Genomic DNA, 17300 nt, shown 5'->3' on the forward strand with positions numbered 1-17300 from the left:
TGTACTGCATTGGGGGAAAGTGTTTCTTAGGACTCTGGAAGGAAATGTATGTTAAATGAATGTACAGACCGTTCCCAGGGCATAATATCAATGCGCCAAGTCATCAGGAGCAAAGTCTCATTGCAGAAATGATTAATAAAGTACGGAGGTTTTAAATATAAGTGGTGAATTATATTTCCATGTAACACATAATTTATTAATTCAAAAATTAATTACATTTGTCAGTAGCTTCTGGCAAGAGAATATAGATTTCAGCTCTCTGTGAAAATTACTTTTTCTGATTTATTACTTATTTGGAGCAGAGGCTTTCCTCAGTGCAATACAATTCTTAAACACCATCTGAGGGCTGTTTCAACAAAGTTTTAATATGCTGAGCGATTAGAGTTCCATTGTAATAAAGTTGCTACTGTTTGAAAATTCAAAGTATCTTTCCTGAGCTCAACTCGTATGTAATGTTTCATAGTCTTGTCTATCGAACATACTACGAGTATGTAAAAATATTTTGGGAGGGGAATGTAGAATTTATATTGTCACGTTACACATTATGTTAGCCTTAGCAGAGTACAGGAAGGTATAGAAAATCACAAGCAACCCTGGAAAATGTATTTAGAATACCCACCCACTGACATCCAGGCCTTGGCGTTATCGTGGGATTTGAGAGGCATTCCCTAGAAATACATTTTGAAAAAAATAAGCCAAACTGTGCATTTCACAGGGATAAGTTTGTATATAGGTTGGCTAAAAGTTTTCCGGTTTTACCGGTAGTTCTGTACAGAACATATGGAAAACTCTTTCAGTTTGGAGTCCAAATGGCCGCAAACATTTTCGCTCTAAATTATAATCTGAGTACTTATTGAAAACTTGCAACAATGCTCTCAGGGCTGGATGGGCTAAATATATCAACCTATTCATTTCAGAAAGGAGTCATCTATCCCCACCATTTCAGGGATTTAGCTGTGCTCCGTGTAGCCACTACAGCGCTAGCAATGCCACATTTTTGTAGCTCACGTAAACTGGGGCCCTCCTGCACAAATGTATGTATATACTGTGGCTCAAAGGCACTAATCTGAGTTCCGCTGACTCATCTTTTTACCTTTCTCAGGTCAATAATAAGAATACTAATAAAATGGGTTATAATAACACGTTGTGTAAGCTCTAACAGGTAATTCTGTAGAATTATTTAATTGAATATATCATGCTTTTTTTGAGCCACCGATGCGCAATTATATTTCTAGCTCATTTTATGTTGTTGAATAGATTACATTTTTATTCATTGGATGTCTTTTGTATGTATTGATTTATACATTTGTAATTTTTGTGGAGGGAAGGAAAATCACTTATGGTGTCGGAGCCAAGTTTAATTGTTGCAATGCTGTGTTATGGTTATTGGTCTTCTATAGGCAAGACAGATAATTGTTCAAAAGGCGTATAGCAAATACTTAAGTACATATATAACAATGTCATTTGAAACAACGGCTATGGTACAGGGTCACGTCATGTGGTATTTAACATACGGGACATTCTTATTATAAGTTTCTTGAAATTATGCAGCCTCAAATGATAGAGTCTGTACCTGAGAACTGCAGAACAGCTAGGATAACTGGCAAGCCGTACTCAACCATCACCTGGACAGTGTATGTTGTCTATAGAGTAAGCTATAGTGCTCCATTCAAAGAGTGGGACCTGAAATTGTGGCCTGCAGCTCGCCAACAGGGCCCTTTTAGTCAGCAGTGACCAAGGAACTTTCTCTGCAGTTGAGCACCAGAGGCAATCGAAATCTCTTATTCCATTTCATGAGGGTGGAAGCCAAGTATTGCTGTTTGCACTATTGCTCTGTGTTAGCGGATATGAAGGTGCATCCTAAGTGTGCTCTGATGAAGGCTCTGTACACATTATTGCTTCTGGGATCGAAACTAATTATATGTATATGGTGTCACATTTTCAGTGTGATCGACTGTACATGGATTATAAGTAAGTTTTATATTGCATAGAAATGGCGTATTGTGGCATTGGATGGTATTGTGAAATACACCCATGGAATAATGTTAGCCCTGGAATAATAGTTATACTCTGGGCACATTGATGACATATTTTTATGTTGGTGTTTAACCTTGAGCTTATGCTATCCTAGTCATATTAATGTTATGTCTTGGCTCATTGTGGACATCCATGGCATGATATTGTCCACACACATATTATATGCTGGCCCAGGCATAATTGGTTTAATTCTAGTAATATTATGGTCATCCTGGCATTGTAGTATTAGGCCCTGGTATAACAATGGACCTCACATAATAATGCTAGCCCTGTTATAAAATTGGCGTTGCCGTAGTATATTTTTGGAATCCCTGGCTTGAAATGGGGATATATTGACTTATAAGGCATTTCGAAATACATATTTCAAAGTGATATTGTGTGAAAATCACCTTTTCTGACATAGTGGAAGGGGTGGCAATGTATGTTTCTCTTTTCCGATGTGAGTCAAGTCTCAAAGATGGTACTGTGCATATTGGGTGTCATAGAGGGGGCTGTCATGAGTGGGCCACGGGGTGCTACAACACGAAACCCATTGTTGAAGGGTGGAGTCAAGGTGGGAGTGTGGGGTGTCTCCATTCTCCAGGGTGAGATTTGTGTGGGGAGGGTGAGGAGGGGACATAAGGAGGATTGGGGGGAGCAGTTAAAAGAGAGCAGGATGCGAGCAGTGAGTGTAATGGTAACTGAAGAATAGGGGGGGGGATAGGGGAAGTAGACCACAAATAGGCCAAAGGAAACGATTGAGGAATAGGTTGAAGTTGAGGTAGTATGACTGGGAGAAAGTTAGAGACACCTGGGGTGAAAATGTTTAAGCTCAGATACTAATAATGACACAGAATTTAAAGATAATTAAGTGTAACATGAATGGCCTCATAAATAAGTGGAAAAGTGGTGCTATTTTGAAATGGTTAGCCTCTTTTTTTACCAAAAGTAATTTTTCTGCAAAAAACTCACATTAAACCTAACACCCCCAAGTTATCTATCCCGATAAAGTACTCACAGGCATATTTTGCCTCAGCGGATTTGGCAGTGCGGAGTTGGTTATATTATTCTTAAATACAGTAGGCGGGAAGGGCGAGGATGTTTCTTGCAATAGGAAGGGTAGATGGATGTGGATTAGGATCAAGGTTGCTGAGATAATAGTAAATGTTCTGAAACCCATTTGTGATGAGACTGAGATGTTGGAGCAAATTTATGACCTAATACTACGTTTAGAAGGACCATCAGTAATGAAAGGTGATTTTAACTAAATATAAGATCTAATATTAGATACCTTGAATACAACTAAGAGACAGGTAAAAACTAAAACAACAACATTGATAAATATAATGAAGGAGGATTTCGCTTTAATATCTCCTTGGCATCAAGAGCATCCGGTCCTGTCTCAGTAAACGTGCTATTACACCAGCTTTAGGACTGCCTCATATTAGATTTTGTTTCTTGTAACAAAATCATTGAAAAGTGAATGGACTGAGATACTCGCCAATTCTTTCTCAGACCTTTCTATAGTGTCTCTTGTAATGATTTTAGAAGCACCTCAGAAAAAAAGGCTGATGTGGCAGTTTGATAAATCTCTTCTTGCAACCCAAATCTTCATGGCCTGGGAGGCGTTTAAGGTATCTTATGTGAAATTATCAAAGAAGCGTGCACAAAAAATGTAGATTTTACACACTGAAGTGAAGAGGGCCAGGCATGAAATGAATAGGAGGTCGATGTGGGATCAAAATGATTTGTCAAGACATCAAGAGGCGCAAAAATAGTGACTAGGATTGAACAACATTTAAAGGTTTTTTTTGATGCTGGAGGATATTGCAGGGAGCAAAGTATGAAGAGAATAAGATCATAGGTAAATACTTGGCATGGTCCACTAAAATTCAGAAAAGTAGGCAAGCAGTTACCCAAGAGAATTCCAAATACTGGAATCATAGAGGATAATGATGAGAAGGGAGCCGAGGTGTTTATTAGTCATTATAAGAAAATCTATACAGAAGCACAGGTGAGAGACGAGCAAGAGATGGTGCATTATTTGGAGTCCTTCCATTTACCACACATTTCTAGGGATCATAGTACAGCACTTCAAAAACATACAACCCCATAGAGTGGCTGTCACCCTTAAGAATATGGCTGGCGCAAAGGCCAGCAGAAATTATGGCATTCCAACAGAAGTGTACAGGGCCTTTCAAGATGAGCTTCTCCCTTATTTAACAACTCTTTTAAATCAAATTAAGTGTGGGATTTCCATCTCCAAGAGCTTTAAGGAGCTGTTATTAATAAGCTTTTCAAAAAAACAACCCATTGGTTGTGCCACATATAAGTGGGATAGCTAAAATTAGATTAATTGCAGATGATATAATTCTATATTTAAAAGCTGAAGGTTTAAATATGCAGAATTCGATAGAAGAAATTCAGGATTTGACCCATGTAAGAGGATATAGAGTTAATCAAGCCAAAACAGAAAAAAATTGTTATATTTAACTCCAGCATCTCTCAGCTAGCAGTTTGCTTACAGTCTATGTCACAATGTCATTTTATGTTATAACAATTTGTACAATGCACAGCTACTCCTACCATGTCCCAGCGCTAAAGGCACCAACCTAGAACTTAGCCTGACCATGTGAAAAGCCAGGTTTCCAGTTTCTTCTTAAAAAAAGCGAGCTCGCTGGCTAGGCGAAGGTCTCTCGGAAGTTTATTCCAGGTGAGCAGCCCTAAGTAAGAGAAGGATCTACCGCCCATTCTAAGTCGATGGATCCGAGGCACTCTTGCCAGGTGAGTGAAGAAAGATCGAAATTTGCAAGCTGGAGTGTACTCATGAATCCTCTCTCTGAGATAAACTGCTCCAGAGTCGTGCAAGGCCTTATGCACTAATACCATGGCCTTAAATTGCACCCTCTTTTTTACAGGAAGCCAATGAAGGGCCTTCAGATGGGCGGACATGTGAGTCCTAGGCGGGAGTTTGAGTAAAAGTCTAGCTGGCGAGTTCTGCACCACCTGAAGTCTGCTAAGAAGGTACTCAGGGAGTCAGAGATAAAGAGCATTCCCATAATCCAGTCTCATCATGATCAGAGCCTGGATAACCTTTTTGCCCGCTGACTCTGCCAGGAGAGGTAGGAATCTTGGAGCATACAAAGGGTGCTGAAACATGAGCAAATTATTGCTTGTACCTGTGGTTGGAAAGAGAGGGTGTTGTCAAATTTGATGCCTAGGTCCCTTATGGAATTTTGAAGAGGACCTGGCTGTGGTGCATCCTTAGGCCAGAAAGTTCTCAGGAAATTATGAGGGGCATCTCCGAAGATCACAATCTCCGTCTTATTCGGGTTGCATTTCAGTTGGTGCTGGGCCAGCCACTGAAACACCTTAGCAAGACATTTGGAGATGAGCTCCACCTCCAGCTCCTCTCCCCTACCACAGGAGAAGAGAAGATGCATTCTATCCACATAAGAGATTGCCCATTAACACTGCCATTGTTTCTAAAGGTGTAATATAAATATTGAACAGAGTGGGGCTTAGGGACGATCCCTGGGGGTACGCCCACAGTGAGAGTTCTAGCTTGCGAAGAAAATGAAGGCAGCCATCATTCTTGGCTTTGATTGCTTAGAAAAGAGGTCAGCCATTTCAAAGCAGTGTTACTGATCCCTATTATACAACAGGTACTGGGCAAACGTATAATCAACGGTTACGATAACACAAGAGTTCAAGACAAAGTAGATTGACACCGGCTCCGCCACTTCTGTCCCAGACCGATCCCATCCAGAAGCACCGCTGCGACCCGACACCCCGGGGTCGACGCCACGCAGCCGAACCCCACTGCGTGCCCTCCTGTTATCCACTTGCTCCATACCTACGCCCCATCGACCACCCTTGACTGGGTTGGAAATATCACTGGTCTTTTGATTTCGATCCACACCATTGCAGCCCTGATGAGTCACAGGTATCTCCCAGTTTGACGAAACACGTGTCGTAAAATCTGAAGAAAAGATCTACATAAAGCAAACGTGTTGTTTTTACCACACCACCAGTGTCAATCTACTTTGTCTTGAACTCTTGTGTTATCGTAACTGTTGATTATATGTGTGCCCAGTACCTGTTGTATATTTGTATGGTGCCAAGGTTTCTCTCGCTTGGTTCCTTAAAGAGGTTTTAGGGTTCTCCTCTATACTGGTAGCAGCGGCCCATAAATATACAATTTTATCCATCACCCCTTACTATAATACTGCACCGATTGAGCGCCCCAGTCCCACTTACCTCAAAACCCACAGCTGACCGTATATATTACTGATCCCTATTCCTTGAAGGTGTTCAAGTATTTTTAAGTGTCGCATCATGTCAAAAGCTGCAGTTAGGTCCAACATGATGTAAATGGCTTTGCCTCCCTTGTCAAGGGCGCTTCTGATAAGCTCCACTACTTCCAGAAACGCTGTCTCAGTACTAAAATGAGGTCTTTAGCCTGAATCACTTGAATGTAATAATTTGCTTTCTTTCAGGTATTGGCACAGTTGGTGATTAACTTCCTTCTCTAGAATTTTAGAGAAGGCAGGGAGGAGGGAGATGGGCCTATAATTTGCCGATTGCTGTGGGTCAGCCGAAGGTTTTTTCGGCAAGGGGATTACTTTTGCCCTTTTCCAACGTGCAGGGACCATGCCAGTCGACAGCGAGGTGTTTAGTATATTATTTACTATAGGATTGATAGTTTGGGCGGCTAAAGTTAACAGGTTAATAGGACATGGGTCCAATTGGGAGCCCGACTTCAGGCGTTCAATAGCTGTTAGTGACATTTCGAGGGGCAGCTGTTCGAAATTGGCCAGAGTAAAATTAGAGGTGAGAGAGATGGGGTTATCTGGGATGTCCACGGGCATCTGGACAGGATGTACAAACTTGAGAAGATTGGCCTGGATGGTAGCAAACTTTTCATAAAAGGATGATTCTATCTCCTTACACCACTCAGATGTCGGTTTACCTTCTCTTGATATGACCTTAGGTCTAAGAAAAGATTTGGCATTTCTAAATATCTCATTTGACTTGTTACCTGCCTCCTTGATCTTTATTTCGAATAAGGCCTTTTTAGCTAGAGACACCTCCACGTGGTATATTTGTAATGAGAGCTTATAAATTGCTTTATCTTCTGGCTTGAAATTATGTCTCCATACCTTTTCAAGGTGTTTACAATGTTTTTTACATAATCTAAGGTAATCGTTAATCCACAGGGCCAATGGTTTCAACCTTGTTCGAGTTCGCCTTGTAATAGCGGATAACTCATTGCTGGTTCCTAGAATTCAGCAATCCAAGCTTGCGGCATCCTCTCCCATAAAGACAGAGCTGGTGTATTTATTGTCAAGGCATGCCTCAAGCATCTTGTTGTATTTTGTGGTAAGCTTATTAGGAGGCCAGGGTATTTTCCTTAGGGGGTGACCTAACACACGTATTAGGCCAGGTAAATAAACTAAGGTGGTGATCAGACCATGCAAGAGGGCATGGTTGTGACACCGCCAGATTCAAATTCTAAAAGACCGGGTCTAATGTATGGCCTGCTTAGTGCGTGGGACCAGAAACCTATTGCTTAAGTGAGAAAGTGCTCATAGTATCCAAGAGTGTTAAAGCCTCTGGCTACAAGGGGTTATCTAGATGGACATAAAAATCTCCCAGCACTATAAAGTGGGCATACCTCATAACCCACTGGGCTAAGGCACTTCCTAGTGAGTTCGAGCAGATGCCGGCCTGGACAGGAGGATGGTAGAAGAGGGCCCCTGCCAGTGAAAGCCCAGTGCCTCCACCTTCTCAAGAGAGACAAGAGGAAAGGATCTGCAGACGTATTCCTTCTTATAAACTAATGCTATCCCACCCCCCCCCTCCGCCCTTCCTCAGGAATCTGTAGTTGGGAGGGATTGCCGTGGCTAAAATGGGATTGGCTGTCTCCAAAAGCCAAGATCTGAAGTTCATGTTTCTGCAGGGATCTGTCATTAATTAGGGCTGCTGAGAACTGTTTTGATGGCCAACTGGATTTATGAGGAGTGTAAGTGTTGTAAGTTTGGCCAACAGTGTAGGGTGCGGCAATACAAAAGGGCTCTCAATGAAGATGTCAGGCAATGTAATGTTAGGTTATAAGACTGTCCAGCCTTATTAGGTTTTAATAGTAAATGAATTAGACTAAGGTCATTAAGGCAAAAAGAGTTCCAGGCCAAAAGAAACAAAAGTTCTGGGTTTTAACCCACTGTAAGCCTAGAAATTAGGTCAACAACAGACATTTTCTAGTCTTCCCGGTTGCAGTGTAGGGCCTTCACTTCAGGTTCCCCATCTTCCTGGTTCCCTCGGGTTCAATGGGGATTCCTGGAGCCACAGTCCTCCGGGACCGCAGCAGGGTGTATCGGGGCATCCTGCACTCCTCTGGGACGTCCGGATACTCCCACCTTTTCTTTCTCGAGAAATGGGTCTCCTTCTCCGCCATCTACTGCTCCTCTGCCGCTCTGTGCCGTGGTCTTGGGTCTAGTCCTGCCACTTGTTGTCTCTGTTTCCTACTCTTCGGTGCTGGTCTCCTGTCTTCTCTCATCCTCCGGCTCCTCGTTCTTCCTCACTTTTCCTTAGGCGTCTGACATCATCGGAGGGCGCCGGCCTTCCTCTAGACTGCTGACCGCTCCTCCTGAGCGACGAATGCTGGGATCCATGTTGCAGTTCCCGGCTTGCGGCAGCTCCTTATTACAGTAGGATACTTTTTTGTTTCCTTTCATGATGGGTGGTCCATGCACAGCTAGGGTTTGCAAAGGGTATTTCCTCTTTGGAGCTATGCTGAGCAAGGTTGCGTTATCATTTGAGATAGAGCGCTTGTCAACTGGAGGAGAACCATATCAGTGGCTGGCACTGGATGCTTCCGGGATGCCGACAGGGGCAGATGGGCTTGCCTTTTGCGCACCAGCGGTGCGTCTAGGCCGTGGCTCTTATGATCGGCAAATGAGCTGGATGACTAGAGTGCACACTAACCAAAATTGTGCCCCTAGAACGTCAAGGCCCGGAAGAGGAACATTGAAGATTCCCCTCACTTCCCTCGTATAAAGTTAAAGCCCTCCTTTCAGGTAAAAAAGCCTGAATGGTTTAAAATGTAGAAGTTAAAAAGAATAAATGATCCGTTGTAACCCCGTAAGTAAAGTGCAGAGTGCATAACGTACTCGTACAAATTCATACAATACAATTGGCAAGAGAGGTGCCGACGCCCTATTAGATATCTAGGAATTTTTGTAACAAACAACTTTTCGCAGTTGTTTCATCTAAATTATGGAAATACCCTTTTAAAGGCAAAAAAGTTACTGGGAAGGTGGACCGTTTTGCCTTTGTCATTAGTGGAGCAGGTTACATTGATCAAAAGGTCGATTCTTCTTTTATTTTGATTTCTCTTTCTTAACCTCCCCTCAAGGCACCTAGGGCCATATGTAGGAGCTAAATACCGCTTGGTAACGGCCGAAAATCGGTAATTATCCCGTTACCGACCGGTATTTAGTATTTTCTGATGTAGGAGGCAAGTTTTAAAGATTCAGTAATTTACCGATTCCTTAAGGAATCGTTAAAATACCGATTCCTTATTTTAAGGAATCTGTAAATTACCGAATCCCTAAAAGCTATGTAGGAGGCACTCAAGTGAGTGCATTTTTGCATTCAGGATTCGTTATTTACCACCAATCACAAGTTGGTGATAAATACCGAATACCTTTGAAAAAGGAATAATTTGCTTTTTTCAAGGTGCCATGTGGCAGACATGTGCACCACATGTGCACTCATGCACGATTCAGGGGTGGAACAGGGTGTCAATGTGACACCCTGCCACCCTTGAATATGCTCCCCCTATTACCGATTCGGCGTTCACCGAATCGGTAATAGTGAATGGCTTCCCATTCATAGGAATGAATGGGAATTATCGAATCGGTAAATACCGAATCGGTAATAACGAATATTACTGAATCGGTCAAATTTACCTAATTTTTACCTACATTCAATTTACCGATTCCTAAATACCGAATCGGTAAAATTCGGTATTTAGGAATCGGTAAAATTAGATTACCTACATATGTCCCCAAATATCTATTTTGAGGAGGCAGCTGCCATTATTCTGAAGTTAATTTAGGCTAATAAAGAGCCTAGGGTAAAAATATCCCCGCTCCAACTAGATACAATACGGGGATGGTTAGCACCGCTACACTTTCCAACATACTGTCAGGCCTCTTTGGTTGACCTTAGGATGCAATTACCAGCACTGTCACCAATGTATGATAATTTATTATTAAATCGTATGCTAACAGAAAGTGCAATAAAATTACCAGCTTTTTTTGAGGTCTGCAAAATTCCCTAAGAAGACAAGATGCAAAGTTTTACTGGCTTTTGCATCTCACATGCAGATATTTTTTTAAATCACAAGATATCCCAGTATGCCACGGATGGAAAATACAAGATTGCTCGATTTGGGGTTTACCACTGTCTAACGTGGTTTTACAGTTTTGGATAGCCCTTCAGTTTTGAACAGCTGGGCAATTGTAATAATCATACAAGATTATCACATGGAAATCGATACTGCAACAATTCAGAAGCAAAAATGCATTGCTTTATTTACATTTTAATCAGGTGACAAGTTTTCTTAAAGACAACTATGTGTCGATGAATGAGTCAGGCTCGGCAGATAGTCTGGCGGATAAAGGAAAGAAAGGTATTAGGAGTAGGGAATTGGTATCGCTTGTTGTGCCAGAATGTTAGTGAGAAGCAACTAGCTGCGCAGATACTAAACTTTTTCCAAGAAAAGGGGTGTAGATACAATATTAGCGAATGGCAGTTACTTAGTGAGATATAGAGCATGAAAGGCCGCACATTTTAAAAGGATGGGCATCTTATCAAGATGGACGGCATATTATATGCCACATAGATTGCACAGAATGTTCCCATCCCTCTCTGATCAATGTTTGAGGTATAGCTGGAATGAAACTGGTCTATGGGTTTATGCATTTTTGATTGCTCCAGACTACAGCAATTCTGGAAGGAGATTTTTGAGGTAATCAGCCATTGTATGTCTACTACGATTTCCCCAACACCCATGTTAACACTATTTGGTTCTACACACGAGGTATATCAGTTAAGGAAATACGAACAGTACTTTATTTCAATATTGGTAGCAGTGGCTTGGTCATTAATTTTACAGAGCTGGAAAACAATAAGGGTACCGACAATAGGACAATTGCTTAATAAGATGACCAGGACCTATACCTATGAGAAGTCTTATGCCAAACGAGTGGGAGCTCTTTGTAGATTTAACGCAACTTGAGCATGTTTTTCCTCGTCTTCTATGAAGTGATTGATATATAAAACCTAGGATTCATGTGTCATACAGGGCTGGGATACATCCCTGTTGACTTGGCATGGCGATTAAGGAAATGTTACTGATTGTAATGATGTATTATATTTGGCTTTCTGGGGGCATCCTAATTTTGGTTTTGGCTGCTAGTAGAGAATTACAATTCTTTAGTGGTCAGTATGTTAGAACGGCTCAGTAGAGATTCATTGGCATACAAATTTAGGATATTAGTAATCAGGGGTGTTACTGATAAGTTTGGATGCTGCTATTAATGATAATATCTTACCTTGTTGAATGCTTCTTGTTGAATGCTTGCATTCTCTTAATCGTACCTTGTACTTTATGATTACTGTTGCTACTCGTGAAGTTTTAAAGATCGCTTTGGGTATGTTGAAAGGGATCATTACTGTATCTTGAATTTCAACATAGTTGCACTTACACACTTTAATAGTATCTACGCTGCTATTTATAAAGACTGTATCTAATATGAGTGTGCAGAATGGAAAGATGTGCTAGGGCTGTTGGATCAACCTCGCTGCATTGTATTGTATTAGTATTGCACTTTATATGTCAAGTATATGAGAAGTATATCAATTATATCTCCTGTAATGTAAATGCTGATATCTATCCTCCTCAAATAAATAATAAAAAAATAAAAAAACATGTTAGAAACAAATCCTCTCTGTGTTGCTTTAATTGAGAAACAGATTTTATGGTACACAACCTGGAAATGTATCTAACTTCCCACAGTGGTGAGAGATAGCTAGTGGTCCTAGGTCCTAGTGAATTTATGCATATAAGCAAAGTTCACCAAAGTTCATGTTATACTGTATAAAGGACCCTTGGTATATTATCACTGACACAATATGTAATCCATTGTCTGACAGATGCGGAAGAAAAAGCCAAGAGAGAAGCAGAAGAAAATCTTCTAAAAGTTGAAGAGGGCACAACAGAAACAAGTGAAGATGCAAAGCCACCTGATGAACCAATTCTACCGAAGACAGAGAACAGCAATGCATCAAATTCTGTAGAAAGAAAGAACACAGAATCTAGCAGGGGTAATGCAAATGGGACACGGCTACCCAGTGTAACCAGACAAGAGGAAACACAAGCAGCAAACCAGCCTAAAGCGGACAAAGTGGCAGGCGCACAACCAGCACGGGCAGAAGATAAACAATTTGTACAAAATGGTGAGTCTGCTTTCACTTCTTTACAAACGAAGGTAAACCACCTAGAACATGGTGAGTGTATAATGCTGAAGACATTTCTGTGTGCACTAATTCACAGAAGTGGTGTCAGTAACCCCTGACAGATCTGCTAACGCGGCGATTGGGGAGGGGTTGCCACTGCGCATGCTTAATGATTTAACATAAGCTAAACTTTCAATTTCTTTATTTTTTTATGGACACTGGTTCTCTGTAAAAGAATAGAGTGACAGACTTGAGGAGTGGTGGGGTTAGGGATTCACATTGAAAAAAGATCTGTGAAAACAGAATGAAGAAAAAAAGGCAGGTGCAGAGTGAGGGTCTGCGGAAGACAATAGAGAAAAATTAAGTGGTAGAAAAAAAGCAGAAGAGAGAAAGGGTGGAGAATAATATCGGCATGAACACAACAGGATGAAAGGAAGGACAGAATGGAAGGAAGGAGGGAGAAAGGCACAAGAATGAAAGGAGACTGAATGAAGGGATAATAATGAGCAGGAGTGGAAGGAAAAAGTTGGACAATGGTGAAAGAAGAGGAGATGAATTAAAGGCAGAAGTAGAGAAGAAAGAGAGAGAAAGGCAAAAAAGAATGGAAGAATGAAAATAATATGAAAGCAATGAAAATGGAAAATAAAAGAGATAAAGAACAAGAACAAAACAAAGAGGGCAAATTATGAAAGTATGAGTGTGAAGAAAGAAGGAGTGAGACGCCAGAAAGAATTAACAGTGAGAAGCAAGGAAAGTAAAAGTATATGAAGCCAGAAAAAGAACGAAGTAAGAAATAGCGAGAATGAGGAGTGAGATTACAGAAAGGAAGGGTCACAAGTAAAATAAGACATTACATTTGCCATCCCTGGGACCGTAGTTTAGAATATCACATCAGGAATATCCAGCGGTCACAATATCATGACCAAAATATTGAAACCCAAAATATTCAGGAGGTAAGTTCACAGAAGGAGGGATAGATTTGCTATTTCTTAACTCTACAGCTATGTACCTTCAACATAAATATATCTATATCAATATATATATATATATATCTATATAGCTATATAGCACTTTCTATGTCACTGACTTCCAGGTATGTATAACTTTATTTAAATGCACTTCACTTTGAACAAATTGACAATGACGAAGGCTAATACGCCAAAACGCATTTGTCTGGTATTCCGCGGTTGAGGAATAAAGAACTTTAAATGATTATTGCTCCAGAGTGCGCTCTTTACTTTAAAGCAACTCTGATAATGGGAGAGGTGTGGTGTAGGAATTGAAAACGCAGTCCACCGTGCATTGAGCGGCACCCGCAGCGTGTGGTGCAACAGCAGGTGGAGTTGTGTAATTGGCATACAGTACAGAAACTATATACCTAAATACCTGTTGATATTCTGGGTTGATATTCTGACCACTTAATACTCCTGCCTTGAAATTCTGAACCTACACTCCTCCCTGGTAGAATGTTCACCTTTATAATCATATCTTCCACACCCATGCCATTATCTAGGTATAGTGTTGGCTTTCTCTGGCACATGGCTACTGGTGGGAATGCTAGGAGCAAGTTGTAGATCTGTTAGTAACTGTTAGGTTTAGTTACCAGCATATAATGGGAATCATCACGTTTTCACAGTACATAGTCATGTAAGGCAAAGTATGTTAATCTGGGGAAGTAGTTCATCCGAGCATTTGATGTAAATGTCAAGTGGATATTTGGGCACCAAAATGCACAGTTTTAATCTGACGAAATTATCATATTCACCTGAAATAAAAAAAACTAGCATTTGTGAACAAACTTGTGTTTTTTCAGTAAGTGTAAATCTGGAATCTGGGGCTCCAACATATTGTTCTTCAACAAAATATTTGAAGCTGATTTTGAGTGGTAATTGATGCTGAATTTGGGGCTCTTATTACCAATTCTATTTCCTCAGTGCTAGGGGCTCTTGATAATGTGACTGTTCATGCATCATTTATGTAGATGCATTTCCTGAAACATATTGAACAAGCTTAACATTTCCAAGCATTGACCCCTCCAAGTACATTCACATTTAAAGAGTTTTTGACTGCACATGTAGTTGGTAAGAGCAAGACGGCAAATTGAAAGTGGGTGAGAGAAAGAAGTAAAGAAATGTATTATAATCATGCAAAAAACTACATACCAAGATTACTCAAACCATTCCTGAATCCTATTACATTTTAACCAATTTGCTGGTAAATTGGACTGAAGAATGCTACATTTGGTCATTTTTTTAATCAGGTTTTCTTGTTTGTTAAACCCTCCATAGCCCTATTGGGAATCAGACATGCCTGGCAAACCATGAAAGTTATGAAGTATAGCATGAGTGCCCCTATAAGATTGTGACTAGATTGTCAAAGTATACAAATAATGTGCTGACAAATTCACAGTGTCCTGGAGGAACTTTTTTTATGAGGGCCCCACATATATTGCTTGGGAAGGTCAGTCTTAGTAAGTAACAGTTGAAGCTGGGGAAAGTGCAAATTCTAACACTAGAGTCAAGAACTGACAGTGAAAAGATAAAAAAAAATGCTAATTAGCAAAACAGAAGGGTTTCAGGGCTCTCCTAAAGAGCATGTGTTAGACTTGGCAACCTTGGCGTTGTTCCCCTTGACTTTTTGCTTCTTCCTCCTGTATTTTTGATGCTGTGCTGGATTTTGTTTTGCTGGCTTAGATGCTTTGGGCACTTGGCCACTGCTGATCAGTGTCAAATTTCAAGTCCTCCCCGTGTAAATTGCTATCATGATTGGTTATCCGTGATTGCCATATTTGATTTACTAGTAAGACCCTAGTAAAGTGCACTGAGTATGCCCAGGGCTTGTAAGTCAAATGCTACCACACAAATAGCCTTCCAAATATACCTCAGACCTGCCAGTGCAGTGGCTGGGCGCAGTTTTTACTGCCATGTCAACCTGGCAAGGGCACCCACTTGACAAGCCCTAACCGTCCCATTTCTTACATGTAAGACACGCCTCAGGTAGGTACAATGTACCCCCACGGGCTGGGTGCAGTGTATGTGAAAGGTAGGACATGTACTGGTGTGTGTGACATGTCCTGATTGCGAAAAACTGCCAATTTGTTTCTCACCATTTGAAAGGCTATCTGTCCCATAGGCTAACATGGGAATTACTTTGTCAATACTTACAAGTAAAACTTTCCATTGGGACAAGATAGAGAAATTGAGTTTAGGCTCTCTGACCTCAGAATTTAATAACACATCTTTTAAAAAAAAATGGTTATTTAATAGTGTGTTTGAAATGCCACTTTTAGAAAGTAATGCAAAAACAACAATTGATGGACAGAATGCAGAACAATGTCATACATTCACCCCAGTACAAAGATCTGGGCCTAAATCCATCATTTTTTTGCACTGCACACCACCCCAGTTCATCAACACCCCCTTTTGTACTGCTTTGTTTGCCATAAATTCGCAGGGTATGCTCATACGTTGAGTGCCTTGCTCACTTTGCCACTGCATTCAAGCAAGCCTGGCTGAAGATGGCTGGAATGCCAGAAACCAGTCCTAGGAAGCTTGATTCCGGTCCAGGGAAGGTATGGCTTGGCAGTTCGGGCTGGACTGTTCCCATGAGGCACAGGGTCAGACTGATTTGCATATGGCCATGTCTGAACTGGGGTGGCAGAGTGGGCTAAAGAACGGTGATGGATTAAACCCAGATCTGTTGACTGGGTGTGACTGTTTGATTGGTTCAGATGCTCCGTCCATCACCACCCCCTTTTGTACCGCTTTGCTCGCCATAAGTTGGCAGGCTATGCTCAGACGTTGAGTCCTTGCTCACTTTGCCACTGGATTCAAGCAAGCCTGGCTGAAGATGGCTGGAATGCCAGAAACCGGTCGTAGGAAGCTTGATTCCGGTCCAGGGAAGGCATGGTTTTGCAGTTCAGGCTGAACTGTTCCCATTAGGCACAGGGTCAGGCTGATTTGCATATGGCCATGTCTGAACTGGGGTGGCAGAGTGGGCTAAAGAACGGTGATGGATTAAACCCAGATCTGTTGACTGGGTGTGAGTGTTTGATTGGTTCAGATGCTCCGTCCATCACAACCACCTTTTGTACCGCTTTGTTCGCCATAAGTTGGCAGGGTATGCTCAGACGTTGAGTCCCTTGCTCACTTTGCCACTGGATTCAAGCAAGTTTGGCTGAAGATGGCTGGAATGCCAGAAATTGGTCCTAGGAAGCTTGATTCCGGTCCAGGGAAGGCATGGCTTGGCAGTTCGGGCTGGACTGTTCCCATGAGGCACAGGGTCAGACTGATTTGCCTATGGCCATGTCTGAACTGGAGTGGCAGAGTGGGCTAAAGAACGGTGATGGATTAAACCCAGATCTGTTGACTGGGTGTGAGTGTTTGATTGGATCAGATGGTCCGTCCATCACCACCCCCTTTTGTACCGCTTTGTTTGCCATAAGTTGGCAGGGTATGCTCAGACGTTGAGTTCCTTGCTCACTTTGCCACTGGATTCAAGCAAGCCTGGCTGAAGACGGCTGGAATGCCAGAAACCGGTCCTAGGAAGCCTGATTCCGGTCCAGGGAAGGCATGGCTTGGCAGTTCGGGCTGGACTGTTCCCATGAGGCACAGGGTCAGACTGATTGCATATGGCCATGTCTGAACTGGGGTGGCAGAGTGAGCTAAAGAACGGTGATGGATTAAACCCAGATCTGTTGACTGGGTGTGAGTGTTTGATTGGTTCAGATGCTCCGTCCATCACCACCCCCTTTTGTA

At 41.7% G+C, this 17300-nt stretch overlaps 1 protein-coding gene across 7 annotated transcripts in view; it reads left to right on the forward strand.

Annotated features, from left to right (window-relative positions):
* Positions 1-17300, forward strand: part of PDE1C (phosphodiesterase 1C) — a 1852914-nt gene that overhangs the window by 1660147 nt on the left and 175467 nt on the right. For all 7 annotated transcript variants that reach the window (XM_078688253.1, XM_078688254.1, XM_078688255.1 and 4 more), the window contains one exon: positions 12241-12543. In XM_078688253.1, the coding sequence (XP_078544379.1) occupies positions 12241-12543 (303 nt within the window). The remainder of the gene's footprint in view (positions 1-12240; positions 12544-17300) is intronic.

Source organism: Lissotriton helveticus, chromosome 4_1, assembly GCF_964261635.1.
Source record: "Lissotriton helveticus chromosome 4_1, aLisHel1.1, whole genome shotgun sequence".
NCBI classification, from domain to species: Eukaryota; Metazoa; Chordata; class Amphibia; order Caudata; family Salamandridae; genus Lissotriton; species Lissotriton helveticus.